Source organism: Hermetia illucens, chromosome 4 (assembly GCF_905115235.1).
Source record: "Hermetia illucens chromosome 4, iHerIll2.2.curated.20191125, whole genome shotgun sequence".
NCBI classification, from domain to species: Eukaryota; Metazoa; Arthropoda; class Insecta; order Diptera; family Stratiomyidae; genus Hermetia; species Hermetia illucens.
The window spans coordinates 107,437,009-107,453,835 of NC_051852.1; the positions used below are offsets into that span (position 1 = coordinate 107,437,009).

Consider the following 16,827-nt stretch of genomic DNA (forward strand, 5'->3'; position numbering starts at 1 on the left):
TTCCTTTTCCATATATATTTCATAACTTAATCATCTTCAACATAAATCCTTACCCGCTTCATTAGGTTCTTTCCCTCTATATGTACATACATATTAAATACCAAAACAGATCTGTGATAGAGGAAGATGCGAAACTTATTTTTAAGCGGCAACGAAGCCATAGCGCGAAAGTTTTTAGAAAATCGCAGGGGAGCAGAGGGCATGATGAAAGTTTGAGCTGACTTAATTGTACTGTTCTTGGCCCTAACAGATTATGACGTTGCGTTGGAAACTCTGTAGAATATTTACTATTGATACCTTCACATTTCTCTGGCTCAACTCGTCTCAACAACATATAAAATTCGAAAAGAAAAACACAAACTCTTACTTTCTTTTTTCGAAAAAAATTAAATGTATTAAAAATTATTTTAGGTTTTTTGTGTTTGTGTATATTTTTTCTTTCCTTTTACATTCATTCATCTCAAAATTCTCATCAGTTTCGATTTCTCTCTCTCTTTAACGCCGTCCTACTGTCTGCCTCCTCCTTCTCCCCTACTTCTTCGCTTGTTGCATATTTTATATGTTCTTTTATTTTATTTTATTCACTTTCGCCTATTTGAATCGCATTGAATTGCTATTTCAATTATTTGTTTTTTTTCTCATTACGCCTTGGCTCTTTTATAATTTATTTAATTTTTTTACGATTTATTCTTGGTTTTCTTGTTTTTATACGTTATTTATTTAGCAAAGAATTTATAGTTTGTTTTATATATAGTTACCATTTATTAATTTTTTCTCTAGTACATGTACACGTTGTTTTATGTGTATGCTATGTTGTTTTGATGTTTTCGTTTTGCTCTTACTGTGACTGCTGGTATTTCATTAAATTTTTATATTCTTTCGAGTATGTAAACGAAAAGGAAAAAAAGAGAAATTTGTTTTAAAGAAAAAACCACCCCCGGGCTGCACACTCATACCACGTGCTCAAAGTTTCGTCGGACAATGGAAAATTGAGAGCTTAAGAATGGGCTTTACTATGGATTTTTATTTGAACAGTCGGTTCTTAGTTATGACGTTACTCTGAAATTTCAGTTACTGTAGCTAATTTTCATACACTTAGAAATTAAATGAATTTCTAATTTTCTATAAAGAATATAATTTCGAATATTTACTTTTCGTGTATAAATTTAAATGCCAGAAAAACATAATGCAGACGTAATATAGGTAAGGCTCAGTTCATTCAATAAAAAAGAGGTTACTTATAAAGTAAGATATTAAAAAACTTGTAAAAAAAAAACAAAAAAATGTGTTTACTGCGTGACTCCTGTATGTCCACGTTATTTATATATCATATCCAGGTTGCTTTGCTTTTCATTTGCTAGATGTCGAGTTATGTTCCGCTTTTATTTTTATATTAATTATAATATTTTCCACCTATAAGTAATATGGTTGCGTTTGTTTTTTAGAGTAATTTTATTGGTTGTTTCGTTCTTGGTTTTAAAGTGAAATGTTCTTGGCAGAAGAATTTTTTATAAATCTGTTCTTAAATCCTCTATATATGCATTATGTCTTGTTTGCAGTAATAAAATTTTGCTTGTTGTTCTGCTGTTGCTGTTGTTGTCCATCATGATCCCATCTAGATTGTGTATGTGATCCAGCATCTAAGGTCGTCGGATCATGATTTCTCCCCCTTCTCACCTTCTTTCCATATCTTGCATTATTTTCTTCTTCTTCTTTAATCAATATATTTAAATATATAATTATTAATAAACAATAAGCAACGGGACGAGGTATGATGTGCTAGATTTTATTTGTCAAGAGCTGTATTGGTCTTAATTGCAATGACACATTCCTCACCACAGGATTTTAAAACAGTACACTGAAAAGAGAAGAAAAAAAGGAAATTAAATTGAGACTTTAGGACAATTATGACTAAAATGACAACTTCTATCTTAATTAAGAGAAATTGAAAATCTTGTTAAACTTCAGTTGTACAAAGCTCTGCGCCAGAAATCCACGGTAGTATAGACAGGAAGCAAAATTTCTATGTCCTAGATAAAAGGTGAAAATCGTAATCCTAATGGACGAATAATGAAAACTCGCAGCTGTTTCGATGTTACTTACTCCCTTCTTCAGGTCTTTAAGCTTTTATAACAACATAGTCGGAGCCAACAAATAACCTTGAGAAAGGAACGGAATTGCACCAGAAACGAGTATAAGAAACTATGAACGTCTGGTTACTACACAAAACAAGATAGAAGAGATTTGTTTCTACAAACGTAAATAACCAAGTTGAAAACCAAGTAAATCGTCTTCGCATGAATAATTATAGTATGCAAGCAAGGACTTGCTTAATGTAAGGAATAAAGTGCAGAAGTAGGCAGTGACCACCATTTAATAATCACACAAACTCTGACAAAGCCATACCGAAGCTAAGCACTCTACATGGAAACGCTACCAGCCAACTTTTCGAACAAAGTCAAAAATACAATCGATAATGCACAGATCTCTGAAGTCTATGAATAGTTATTGAGTAACCAGTCTAATTCTAATCCAATGCATCGTCTCTGTCGGACACTGCTTAATTGCTAAGTATTTGGACCATGATTCCGTCCAGGGCAGAGGCAACTCATCAGACGATGCCTCACCTTTGCTTTTGCTTGTTTTTGCTTTTTTGCAAACTTTAACTCAAAAAAGAGGAGTCCATGAACTACAAAAGAAGGAGTAAGTTGCTTCCCAAATGGTTCCGTCCGTCACTAAGTGGGTGCGCACTCAGGACTCCTAGTATCCTCAACAAAAAATATTTGGAACATGTTAGCAGCAAGAAGTATCCCCAGAAAAATTGGTAATGTTGTCAACCTGCATATGCGAAGAACATCTTCCTACTGTGTGACATATCAGCAAGCTTACCCGGCCGATAAAGTTCACAGTGAAATCAGGTTGCTTGCTGATACGATGAAGCTACCGTCCAGAGGAACGTACAAGTCGAATATATGACGAGATGAGCAGAACGAGTTTAGAAAGTCAAAACTATGAAGAACTGAGATATTTTACAAACTCTAAAAGCTTAAGGAAAAAAATTGACACAGAAAGTCTTAAAATATAAATCTAGCAAAGCAACGCTATTGGATCATCCATTCAAAAGGGTCTCCAACCATTTATTCGTCGAAATGTTCAACTAATTTCGAAGCGTCAATTGCACTAGTTCTTCATTCCTGATTTGAGTTTTTCCTGTTTTACTTTTCCGTTCAGCTCTTAACTACTTTCTTTTAATGGCTTCGTGTCTGAATGAAAGTTCAAATCTCACTGACAGCTGAAGGTTTTGTGTCGAGAATTGTCGAAAAGAATATTTTTGCTGTGCTGGATACGCCGTCTGCTGTAAACGCTAAGTGTCTGAATGAATACTTTCGTTGTGTCTGCGAATGACTGTACGTTCCAGTATCGGCATGATTCGACAATATATTTGGCACGCGCTGCGTAAAGGTTACCGCTTAGTAAATGTGAATACTTTCGTCTGTGCTATGTCTACTATGCAACGTGCTGGTAAGTATGAATAGAACTTTAGAAGGAAATGACTTTACTAATGCAATCGCCGCGTTTAAATTTACAATCAGTTAAAAAATTAGCAATGATAAGAGTCTCCGAAACTGCAACTTAAAGGTTGCTTTACCAAAACTTATACTCGATTGTCATTATTTTTGCAACAAACTGTACATACAGGTTAAGGCTTGGCGTAGACGCAATAACCCAGTTGGGAAAAACTACCTGTCGGAAATGTAATAACGGATCCGAAATCGACATAGGGGTAACAATTTACATATTATCTCGAGGAACACAGAGCGAAAGATGCTCAATAGTTAGTCGACACCCTACATAAGGTTAAAAGGGCTTAACATAAAAGAGACATTTCAATAGCCAAACAGAGGCGGTACACGGGGACTCATAGCTTGCATAACTATACAAAACTTGAAAAAACGGGCGTTCTCTTCAAGTTGAAATAAAAACGTGTAATTTATATGTGTAGAAAAGCTGGTATTTCAGCAGCAAAAGAAACTATTCTAACTCTTATTAGTGGTAAACGGCATAATTATCCAAAAATTGCCCCATAAGAAGGGATAACTGTGAGTACAGTGTCTATATATGGTTGAACTGTAAGGGCAAATGCAAAATTCAGCAGATAATAGACCGCTTCGTGGAAATTTTTGGAAAATGGTAAAGCAAACGGGAGACTAGTGTTGTCTTTTTGGCTATTCAAACATTGAATCTTTGATATACTGAAACATATCTAAAGCCATATCGTCCCAAAAGAAGGCCAAATGCCAAAGAACCTTTTGAATTTCACAAAGCAGTACAAAGCATTCATATGACAGCTGATTAGGAAAAGGTAAAACTTGAATGAAAAGTATTGATAGGCCAGTTTTTTCGCTCGACGACTATCAAGAGAAAAGCGCCACCCTTCCCGCGTTCAAACAACTGTTAAACATCCTTCCTTCGGTGATGATTTTGGGAATGATAGTGAACCCCTGGACCCTTGCACTGACAGCAGGACCCAGAAACAATAGGAAGAATAATAGAGCCCCGCCCTCTTATTTTATCCCATGGAGAATTCTGATTTTATTCCATCCAAATTTTAGCAAGTGGTCTGGATAATCTAATTCTAAACGGTCTTCTGCGCACGGTGCTCAATATAATCTTGTCAGTTCAATTACTGTTAAAATAAGTCGGGAAACCGGAAGCTGGACGCTTCAGGTGTATTTTTTATATAAAAATATTTGAGTGGACAGCTGTCCCATTAGAACTTTTTTTTCAGATCTTTCTGTTGCGTAGTTTCTGAGAATGGGTCCGTGAAATAAATGATCACTTTCGGCTCCCTCGTACTCCGATCTTTTCGAACAGATGTCAAAACTAAGCCAGGACTAGTGATGCTCAGGTGGAGCAAAACAAGATGAAACTAAATATCTAGATAATTGTGTAGTACATCAGTTGCGTTTCCAACAAAATTCTAGCTTGGGACTACGTGTGAGAGGATTTCCTCTTGACAAGACATTGAAGTTAAATATAATTTCTCATTGCCAAACTTTGATTCCCAGCATTTCGCAGAGAGCAATTCATTTGAGATTACTTTTGCCATGAAGCCTCACCGGATTTTAATTGAAACAATGGAACTGAGATAGGCCTCCGAGACCTCATACTCTCAGGAAGTTTATGAGGTTATGCTTTCAGTGTAATTATTTGTCATCAGTCTATTGGCGAACTGCTTTACCAGACAAAGTTCACTCCCCTTAATTGTGGCGAAGATCTTAAATAGGTTTCACATGCTAATCCTGAAATCAGTATAAACCAGTACCTTTGTGGTATCCACGTTCTGCCTCTGATTGAGGCTAAAAAATCAATTCATGCCGACTGCAGATTTATGCATACATGGCAAGTATCTACGTAAAGCCCCATGGACCCTTATTGCCTCAAGTGGGAACTGAACTATTGTAGCTAAGTAAATAAATAAAGAAATACCCAATTCAATCATGATCATAAAGTCTATTGCAGGCAACTAAAGTATTTCTCCCAAGATCAAGCTCTAGAGTAATTAACTAGAATCCTGAAGTAGATCTAGTTGAAGTAATTTGGAACTACTTTGTGGGAGATTGTGATTCGAAAGAACCAGCGTAAATTTTGCAAGAGCCAAAAGTATTTAGAGTAATTAATGGAGGAAAAATTGAGTTTTGCCCTTAATAAAAAGACACCATTTGGAGTAGACTTGGATTCAATTTAGTAAGAATTTAAAACACAACTCCATACTCCAATTTGCCACAGGTCATTTTAAATACAAAAATAAATTAGGTCTCATCATTTGTTATTATTGTGATTGAGGCCATTGATGCAAGTCTTATTTTCTTCTACAATCACAAATGCTCAAATTATAAGCGCATATGGGTCAATCATGGTTACAACCATGTCCGATGTGTTATTGACCCAGATACAATATGAAATTGCGTTCCTTACATTTTTTCGCGAATAATTCATTAACAAATGTAGGAGAAAAATATCAACCATGATCAAAATTGAAGACAAGGAAACGTGAGTTCATCCATGAACTACAAGCCTTCGTAATGAATTGAATTGTAATCAATAAAAGAGAGAACTTAGCTGGCATGAATCCCTACAATGGAAAAAGTATTATATACGCCTCCAAAACATCCTTAAACTCAAACCTGGACTTAAGTCAATTATGAATGGCTTATGAGGAATTGTTCCCGGAAGAATAATGACCAATTACCTACCCAGAGGCAGATTCTTTGCTTAATTTTTGAAATCCGACTTTGAAACTAAAGTAAATTACTTCCAAAAATGTATAGCACGGAATTTGGGTATGCCCTCGAATGTGCCTTACTCTGATTTTACTATTTAACATTTTTCGTGGAATGTTGGATTTATTTCAGGTATCACGAACAGGTGTTTGAGAAAAAGAATCATTAAAATGAGTTTTTTCAAGGAAATTCCAGAAAAAGTATCTGCTTCTAGGAATTTGAACTCTTTAGCCTCTCGGACTATGACTCTGGGTGTAAAAACCTTGGCGTGAATTCAGGTCCATTAAGTCTTAATCAATTGAGGATGAAGCAGTGTATTGAAAGCGACAGGTTAATATTTGACATAAGCCTATATCTATATACGCAAGTGCCAAGGTTTTATTTCGGAACAGCTAAGCTTAGGCTCTCATATGGTTTGGTGCTGTTATTCCTAAGCAGAGGACGTGTATAACTGACCATACCGAATTTCTACTTTAAGCATTCGTTTTTTTCATTGAAGTAATTTAGCGCATTTGTTGTCACGCTTCTTGTTCCTAATGAAACCAAGTGGATGAAAGTATAATATCAACATAATGATCTTTATAAATGCCAACCAAATAAATGGATAAAATATTTTCAACATTGTTTGATAAGCTTTACGAGCTTTTATGAATAACTGAATGAGGTAATCTGAACCAGCCTCGCCTACATACCAAATTGATTTATTAGGTTGGCGTTTGTTGCCATTTCGAATGACTAATTCAAATGTTTAGGTATAGAATTGAGCTTTACATAAATATAGTTTGACAATTGTTAAAAATTTCTAGAGTCTGGAACTTGTCTACCCAACATAGAATTGATTTGGTATTGTTACTTTCGTTTATATAAAATCCAAATGTTTTTTTTTTGTTGACTTAGATAAGTTCCATACGCTATCTACATTCCACAATTATAAGTTGAAGATAGCGAACGTGTTTTACACGAGACTAGCTCAGCTTTTCAGCGATGATAAAAGGAAACGTAAAAAATAAACTCACCAATAATTCTTTGCCAGATTCGAATTCAGAACGAATTTGAGCGCCCAATTCACCTTCTGGAACCTTGAGATCTTCACGAAGATCGCCACCATCACTCATCAAGGTCAAGTAATTGTCATCGCTAATATCAGTTAATTGATAATCTTCGCGCTTAACATGTGGTACATCCATATTGTGAGTGGATGGGCAAATATCTTCATACCTTTAGATGAGGAGAGGAAAATGTTTAATTAGCGCCACTACATATCATATATTAAATTCTATTTTACACATAATTTCAATTTAACTACTTATTAACACTTGTGGTGTTTTGAACTCACTTTTTACCGGTGAAAATATCGATTCCAACCATGTGAACTTTGGCATGACCGTGCTTGCCAGTCTTAGATGTTGACATTTCAACAATTTTGCATGGGCGTCCCTTAAGCATTACGAAACCGTTCTTACGCAATGCTGAACATTGCATTGGGAAGGTTGCTGAAGCACCGGAATCTCCAGTTTCGAAATGTGTATCATCCATATCTGCCATTGTTGCTGTTGGATTGTTTTGTTAGTTTAGACGACGAACGGGTCTTTTCTGTTCTTGCACAGAATGCCAAACAAACCAAATATGATTTGGGGGTGGTTTATCTATAATATAAAAGATTAGATGGAAATAAGTTTTTGATGTTGATGAAAAATTAGTTGAAGAGTTTTTTAGAATGGAAAAGTCGTGTTTTTCCTTCGCGTCTTTTGCGGTGTGTACGTAGTAAATTGCGAGTAGTTATGATCACCGACGGTTGATTTATTCATTCACATCCAGTATGGAGTAATATTAACATTGTTAAAATCTTTTATTTTGGAGACACAGGAAATAAAATATCACGTCATACTATTAAGAGTAAAGAATATTTTTATTCTAACAAAGAACTTCACTCTTTTAGAAAAGCGCTTATTGAATCTAATCGAAGTAACGAAAATAAGGAAATACTAACCACTATAAACACCAGTAGATTACTAAAATAAAGTGAGTGCACTTGTTGCAGCGTCGATCTCAATTTAAAAACTAAAGTAATGTGGATATCTACGGGTCCTTTTTATAATTCAATATCTATTTAATTCTCAGAACTAGTTCCAGATACAAGAAATGTCACACAAATCAATTTCACAAAGCAGGTAAAGGATTTCTGGTGGACAAGGAAATGAAGTAAAATCTAATTCTATGAAATAGGATCCTTAGAATATTGGAAACAAATTCAAATTTCCCAAGTTTTGATTCAAGAAAATCAAAATTTTCAGAACTGCAGGTAGGAGAAGACTCAAATTTCTTTTCAATGTACTACAAATTTCAACCAAATATTTCACGGAATCAAGAGATTCCAGCTGAGGTATGCATTTTCGTGATACCATTAGGTAAACAAAGCTAGAAGCTGCTAAGAAAATTAATTAATTAATGCTTAAATGGGATTTTTTTGACCATATCTGAAATTATTTATTATTCTCGAATAATAATAAAAAAAGTTATAGGATACTTTTGCTAGGACCCATATATCTTGAAGTTTGTAAACCTCTTTTTTTTGTAACAAGTGGCAGTGGAGATAGTTATTGAGGCCAGAAATCGTTCCTAAATTCTCAAGGAATAAAGGACATAGGTGTATGCATTTTATAGCAGAAACAATGGATTACGGCAAAGAAAAAAGTTTTAAGAGATAGAATAATACCTCAACCAAAAGCGCCGAGGATACATATCTTGTCAGTAAATCGAAAAATAATTTATATGAATTGTTAAAAGGACCACTTTGTAAATTTTAAAATATGCAAACCGAGAAGTAACTCTTGAAAAAGTGACGAAATAATTCAACACAAAGAGAAACAGCGAGAACAAGTGAAGATTGCAATTGTATTGCATTTTGAAGGATAATATACTTTTTACTAATATTCGGAACTTCTTGAAATATCTTAGTCCCTTATGTACTTGCAAAAAAGATACCAAGAAAGATTAAGCTTTCGTCGAGTCTGACTTTTTAGATGTTTTAATACTACTAGTCCATTTGGTAAGTAAAACGGACACTTTCCAACTTGACACCTTTAATGGAAAGGCGACGCAAATATTCTTTGCTTTCATTCCTTTTCTAGTCACTAAAGAGTGTGGAGAAACTCTCGACCACTGAGTCTGATTTTCTTTTGCTGCCAAGGATTTAACTGAAGAAGAGATACAGAACTCCTTTGAAATAGTCTATTCTTCCGATCTTTTTGACCTTTGAGATCACTTGCCATAATTTGAATCAAAGAGGCAAATACTCCCAGCGCCTTGCACAAGCCTATGCTAATTTGAACCGTATCTTATAATCGGTCCCCATCAACCTAACACCCACAGCTTTTAAATGCATTTCATCTCATAAAACAAGCTAAATAAAACGAACTGAGTGTAGAATTTAGCATTTATCTCCATGATGTTGATCCCACTATTCTTTATAGAGTTCTCCCCCAAATATAGAGCTAACTATTCTTTAATTGAATAAAATCCAAATATTCTCCTAGAATTACGAAGGATAGTAGATACAATTTATGTCCTAATCAAGGAGATTAATCTCTCCTTCAAATCCATTACGACTTCAGTTAAAAGCAAATCATCGACTCACAAAAGTAAGAATTTACTGTTTGGTATGCAACACTTTTTAAAAATTCACTGAGAAGCCAAATTTATGGTTTTAATTTTCTGCTTCAATATCAAATCTGTGACTAGAGCTCATCGAATGCTCCCATTGAGGCCGCTATTTGTGAAAGAACGGATCAGGATTACTTTCAATGCTTAAAACACGGAGATTTTTACGTTCAAGACTAGCAAAGTAGTGGAGGCATTAAGATTGTCGCAAATGACGAATCGGAAGTATTACTTGGACTAGACTCATCCCAAAGAAGAAAAGGTCCGTTCTTTGGGAGTGACTCAGCAAATTATTTAAAAACATCTAGAAGCCATGAGAATGATTCATAGTGATTCCTGTTGACTCCTTAGTGGAGTAAAACACATCTAGACAGTCTTCAATGAGACTGTGCTTCAGTTTCATTACCATCACACTTAATGCTGTGCAAGTGATAAACTCACAGCAAGAATGACTCAAAAGCAAACAATTTACATGTCGTATACGCTGAAACCGAGATGTTGAATAGCAAATTTCTGCGTGGCATTGAAACTTGGAGCGAAGGCTGATTTATTGCGATAACTAGAAGAACCGAAAATATCGGGCCTTTCGACTTTGCTTCTACATCGAAGGCCAAAATGAATATTTAAAGCTTTAAGACCATGCTTTGCATTTGCTGGGGTTATAGTGTTTTTGAAGGTCAAAGCCCGTACTCTATAAGACATTGGTCCGGCCATTCCTAGATTTGGGTCTTAATAATCCACTGGCCTATAGAATGCCATCCAGACCGCGGACACTAAGTAAACAATTTTTAGGGAATCTCAAAGAGTTTGCATAGTGGGGGAACTGCTATCCTTCCTACATATTTGACGAATTAAATAAGCCAATATCCGCAAGGAGTAGACGCGGTCCATTTTATTCTCTGCACTTGCAGATATCGCGAGAGAAACATGCTCCTTTCTCCAGTGCATTTGACAGTCAGGAGAAATTAGGAGAGAAGAAGTCCCAGAACAAGGAGGAAAGAAGTCCCAGAACCAAGAGAGAAGAAGTTCCAGAATAAGGAGAATGTCAAAAAAACTTGTGAAAAAATCAACAATCAACAAAAAAACTTTCGAGGACATGCCCTCATTTTGAAACGACCAGTGCGAATTTTTCCAATTTAACATGAATGATGGCCATGAAATGTTCATATAAATATATTAAGCAGGCGGGTCACAATTATAGCTCAACTTTTTTCGCTTTTCTATCAGCAGCACATGATAAGATGCTAATGTTGGCGCTTTTTCTTGTTGCTTTTATAAATTTTGGTGATAAAACAGACTATCAATCCACGAAAAACGTCAATAAGATAAAATGTTATCAAAAGCACATTGAAACGAGCTGCAATCTGTAGCAAGGTCCCCATCGAAAAAATCAAAAGAGAGATTAAATTTCTGCATTCTATCGATGTAGCAAATTAATTATGTTGGACTGAAATTCAAAATTGAATTGCAGCAACAACTGTAGCACTTTTAAAACATTGAAAATCCATAAGAACCCAACGAAAAAAATAGTGCAACTTTAAGAAAATATGTACCACAGAAAATAACCTCACAAACTTCGCACAATACCTGAATAATCACCATCAATTCTTTGAGAGGGAGGTAGCGAATTTGATGCATATGGTGGAACTTTGAGAATGTCTAAACCGCTAACGTTTAGACAGACTTGTTTGGCAATTCTCCTAACTTAACTCCTATTGCAATCTAGACTAAAGCAGAATGTCGTTAGTAATCCCAAATTCGAAAATAGGTAGTAGTTCCGCATATTATCTAAGAAATTCGTAGTTTTAGAAAACGGAACAGACTCTTGCGCCAACCTGTAGTATTTCAAGAACGGGAGCATTAATGACGAAGATATCCTGGTATTAAACGCATGTGTATACCGATATTTCAGGGCGAGATGAATTCACATTAAACTACCAAAATTTGAAAATAAATTGAGCGGCCTTCACATCTAAAGTTTTTTGAAAATGGTTCGAAGAAATGGAGGTCCTTTTGATAAGGTTTAATTTTAGAAACGTCAATGTCTCCAGAATGGTTCCAGGTTCGTGTAGGCAGCTGATGCGAGTGGATTGAGGACATATACCTCTTTATCATCCGCTCCTACTGCGAAATAACAAGGGCGGGGACAAGTGCAACATTTTACCGCCCCCTGTTGCAGACTATATTAGTCGCAGCGGCACAATCCCGACCCTCATCCCTTTTGTCGACTTGAGATCACCATGGAAGTTGATAACCAAGAGAGGATGTGGTATCAACAAAACCACGCCGCACTGCGAGCAACAGTTTCTGTATTCGCCGAAGCACACTTCTACACCGTTCGGTGAAATCTCCGCTGAGGTTCAGGGCGAATTCGAAAAAGCGTGTATAGAATTTTCGGATATGAATCATTTACATGACCAGATATTCCAATGCATCTCCAGCATTCCGAGAATTCTATCTCAAATCAATAGTGGATTGCCTCCCGACTATGTGCTGATATATCGCTACTACAACTGCAGTCACTTGTGTATTGTGATGCAATTGCAGTTGTCAGGTTAGACGGTCAGAAGACTTCAAAAAGAGGACATGGTGCTTGATCTAGCAGACACAAGGCAGATTATTTCCTTACCAACCCCCTACGAATTCATAACGTCCATCATTAACAGGCGCCTCAAGACCAACAACAGGATCAGCAGAAGGACTGCCGTGTCGGATCAAAGGATTGAAACTTATTATCGACTTGGTAGTTGTAGGGCAGGTAATTAGATGCTAAAGAAATCTCTTCAGTTGTACAAATACTCAGAATTCAGCAAGCAACTAATGCTCAAGTTGGTGACGTGTGAAACTAGTGCAGAAATCGCATCTCTTGGGCAAGAATAATGTAAGCACACTGAATCTATTTGCTATCCGTTCATTTCCATATGCATTCAGAACATTGCAGTGGACGAAGACCGATTTGAAACACGTCCAGTGGCGAATACGGATATGGTTGTTATTGCAGTACATCATCACCGACAATCCGACTTGATACGTGCTTATTTCTACAACAAGGAGCAGGCTTAACTTGGAAGAATAGATCTTTCAATCCTATGAGTGGGGTAAAGTCAGACCAAGAGCGGATCGATGAATGGACGACCAAGGCACTGTACAATAAACTGTTGAATTGCCCCTGATTGCCATTTATCGAACAGGTTATTGTGTACGGGGGAGCTCTTTCCTGAGACAGCGATTTATGGGTATCATTTAGGACGGTGTGGTCGCCACCTGGGCCTATAAAAAGCTCATAACGAGCAGCGCAGGATGTGGCTGCACTGTTACGGCGCCCATACAATACACGGACAAGCAAAACATTGTAAGGTTATTTATCAAAACCTGACATACAATCATGGGCTAATCACAGGATAATGTCCGGTTTACCGGTGTTTTAACTGATCGTCATGTACTACATAACAAGCTTGACGTGCTGTTAGTTGACGAGACGATATATTATTGATGTTGCTATCGCTATAATAGTAACATTGGACGGAAATACGAGGAGAAGACAGTGAACAATGAGTCATTGACACTGGAAATCAAAGAAATTTGGCGTCTCGAGAGAGAGTGGTTGTAGTTTAATATTGCCTGCTAGGGGTATTAGACCTTACACCTTCTCTAGAAGCCGAAGGACTCTCATGAATTCTAGTTCCCACTTTAAAAAAAATCAGACGATGACGACTTTACGGTTTCTTACCAGGGCAGAGGCAAATCGTCAGACGCTGCCTCGCCCTGGCAACAGCGTGACCGAAGCGGCTCGCAGATGGTAAGTGCTCCTTTATATAATTCGCAGAACACAACATGACTGCGAATTATATTCTCGATGGATTGTGCCACTAACCTACAACCGGCCACCATCACTAGAGCCCCTTTGAAGAGTGTTAGAGCACTTCATTCAGCAACGTAAAAGTAGTATACAGAACGGCTCCCTGTAGAAGGCAAATTTATACCAGCCTGGGCTTTATTCAGATTTCATTAGTGATTGAGCTCACCCTGAGGTGATCGAAACTGAAGCAAGAAACGATGCAGATACTATATTCTCCACGAAATAAACAAGATGTACGAGCTTCGAAAAATCTACTTTCTACATGAAGAAGAAACCAAGAAACTCAATCTGGAATTCGCTATGCGCATAAAATGCACACGCTAGCAATAATTGCTATTTGACCGGCCAATCTTAGCTACTGGATTACCATTAGCGTGGATGTTACGAGTTCTCCACAATGGGTCCGACAACTTCATCTGAGTAAGAGAAGGCCCTTATACACGAGCATGTAATGCAAACTTGAATAGGAAAAAACTATCCTTGAAAGGAGGTTATAATTAATTGGGGCTTTGTGTCCCGCATTCCACTGAAGTACCAGGGTTGAATCATCCTCAGTGCCGTATAAGTGAAAATCCAATGCTAGTCGACTAGATCAACTATTGCCACTACGGGCGACCAGTTAGAGAGATCAATATAATAAAATAGAAGAAATTTAAGGAGATAAATAACTCTGGTTTCTGACTCAATTTGCTTAGATTAACACTTGGTCCCCTTAATCCATTCATTGTGATTTGTTTGCTAAAATGATGGTTAACAAAGACGCGAGGCAAATTTTAGCAGGACCATGGAGCGAACTCGGAAAAATAAGAAAACACGAAAGAAAGGACGCAAGCCAGGGATGAAAGGTTTAGAACAATTGTTAATACAATTGAAATTAAAGCCAAAATTCAACAATATCAAGGCGACGAGACAAGTGGGTGATGCATGCAACCTCGTTAGTTTGCCGTAATGCAGATCCTGTGCAGTTATCTGGGCAATCGATAACCACCCCGCATTCTATGCTCGTCCGTTATTACTCAATAAATCAAGCACTGCCTCAATATCTGAAACCGGCATAAAACTCTGTCACGTTTTCCTCGCGTCCCTAGCAAAAATGACTCATCAGCAGAAAAATTCTTCACGAGGCTGGTAAACTTGAAGAGCGAGTATTTGCAATGCGATCAGAGCTGCAGCTTCACCGGATGCACTTCGCACATGCATCATTGCGGGGCAGACTTCCTCCCTAAGAAACTGGGCCTGAATTTCTCCACCATCACGCAAAGTTCAAGGTAACTTTTCGTCAGCGCCTAAGGTCGTGGCGGTTGCGATCACTGCTCAGCATTTCATTGGGAAAATTGACGAAACCGGACGACGGTGATGATGCGATGACGGCAAACGTTTACCAAGAGTTTTATTCGCCAATGATAATCTTTCGCCTTGGCCTCACGGCTCACACCTCTGCCTCAATTCCGGTCATTTTCGAAATTTCACCCAAGAATAGAAAATTGGGAAAGTAGATCTGACGGCATCGGAATTTTTGCAAGTCCCATCTCGGCTTTTTGAAGGAATTTGAAAAAGACACGCGGCCTTTCGCCGCCTCTCGTGTGCCCAGTTCCCTCACCCGCACGCACACATCTCAGTCGTAAGCCAACGAAACCAATACACCAAGTCCCGACCACGTCTGCACGCGAGGCGCGCAAAATAAACCCGCACACCGTCTCAGCATTGGCGTCGGCTGTCGGTGTGGCGACAGCGAAAGAGCCCAAAAACGTGTCGTCAACGTTGCGGCCGCACTTTCTTTTCGCGTCTCGCCGGCCGAGATTCTCTTCCTTTTTTGTTAGCTTCGGCCATGAATTCCCGAAATGCTGCCAACGCCGCCCCATTGTGCTATATGTCACTGTCAATCCCAATGTTCCGGGACCGGTCGATTGTCGAACGGCTGCGCCCATAAACAAAAGTCATTTTGCACGTTTTCGCATTCCTCGCGAGACTATCTCGCCTGACGATAGCGGCCCCGGAAAACGAGATTTCGGCGCTTGGAGGGCGGTCTGCACTGGACCGCACCGCAGACCCGCCGTTCACCTTATCGGGAATGTTTTCCAACGTTGCGGCCAGGCGGAAAACTCGCTTTCAGACGGACGCGTCAGGCGACGGCCGGAAAAACGTGGAAAACTCAACTGCGGCACGCAGGACACAAACCTCAACAAGGAACCAGGCACGCTGATAAACACACTAACCCCGACCGGCCACCGTCCGTACTCTTCCCTGTTAAATACTTCCCGTCGGCCGATAGCGACCAAATTGCCAAATTCTTAACACGCTAGTCAGAAACTCGCCAATTTACCGACTACGTACACTCGCAATTCTAATGAAAACGACGCGGATTTAGTCACTTCGCGGTCTGCCACTGTTTTGGGGGCAATTTATTAGGGAAAACACGACTTTTTCACGGAATTTTCGAGGAAATTTACTGGAGTCGACTCTACTCACATGTGATTAAAATGGTTGTCGTAACCAGAAGATCGCAAAGGCGCTTGTGTAAAAGTTTCGTTGTGTATTCCCTCGTTCAGATTCACGACGGCGATTCCTAGAGCGACATCGACTTCCGGCGGCGGCGCGACGTATTGACGTGATGTGTGGTTTTGAATGGTGTCGATGATGATATTTGTTGGCAGCGGATATCTTCGTTCTTAGTTCAGTTACTGTTCAGTGGATGATTCTTTATTTGAAATTACTAAAATAAAAAAGATGGAGTCTTACAATCAAACAATATTTTTTGTCAGATTCTATTTTGTAATATGTTTGTAACAGTTATGGATAATTGCGTTAGCTGAATTTTGACAAAATTAACAAAGAATGAAAGAACGCAGCCGCGATCTAAAGGTGGCTGGTGCGACACGGCGTAACAAACGTGTTAAAGCAACATTAAGAGCGACACCGACGTCAACGACAAAATATAGCTTGTTGTATTTGCAAAATATACATATTTAAATAATGAAAATAAACACAGATCAAACCAAAATAAAATTATAAAAACATTTCCAA

General features: G+C 38.0%; 1 protein-coding gene across 2 annotated transcripts; it reads right to left on the reverse strand.

Moving 5' to 3' along the window:
• Positions 1 to 405: 405 nt before the first annotated feature.
• Positions 406 to 16,428, reverse strand: LOC119656271 (eukaryotic translation initiation factor 5A). 2 transcript variants are annotated; one of them, XM_038062694.1, is made up of 4 exons: positions 16,273 to 16,428; positions 7,621 to 7,930; positions 7,301 to 7,502; positions 406 to 1,858 (listed from the first exon to the last, which is right to left on the reverse strand). In XM_038062694.1, the coding sequence occupies exons 2-4, from the start codon at positions 7,827 to 7,829 to the stop codon at positions 1,787 to 1,789; spliced, it is 483 nt and encodes a 160-aa protein (XP_037918622.1). In that variant the 5' UTR covers positions 7,830 to 7,930; positions 16,273 to 16,428; the 3' UTR covers positions 406 to 1,786. The 2 variants fall into 2 exon arrangements, with proteins under 2 accessions (XP_037918622.1, XP_037918623.1); XM_038062695.1 differs by lacking the exon at positions 16,273 to 16,428 and having other exon boundaries at positions 7,621 to 7,974.
• Between the last annotated feature and the right edge of the window lie 399 nt (positions 16,429 to 16,827).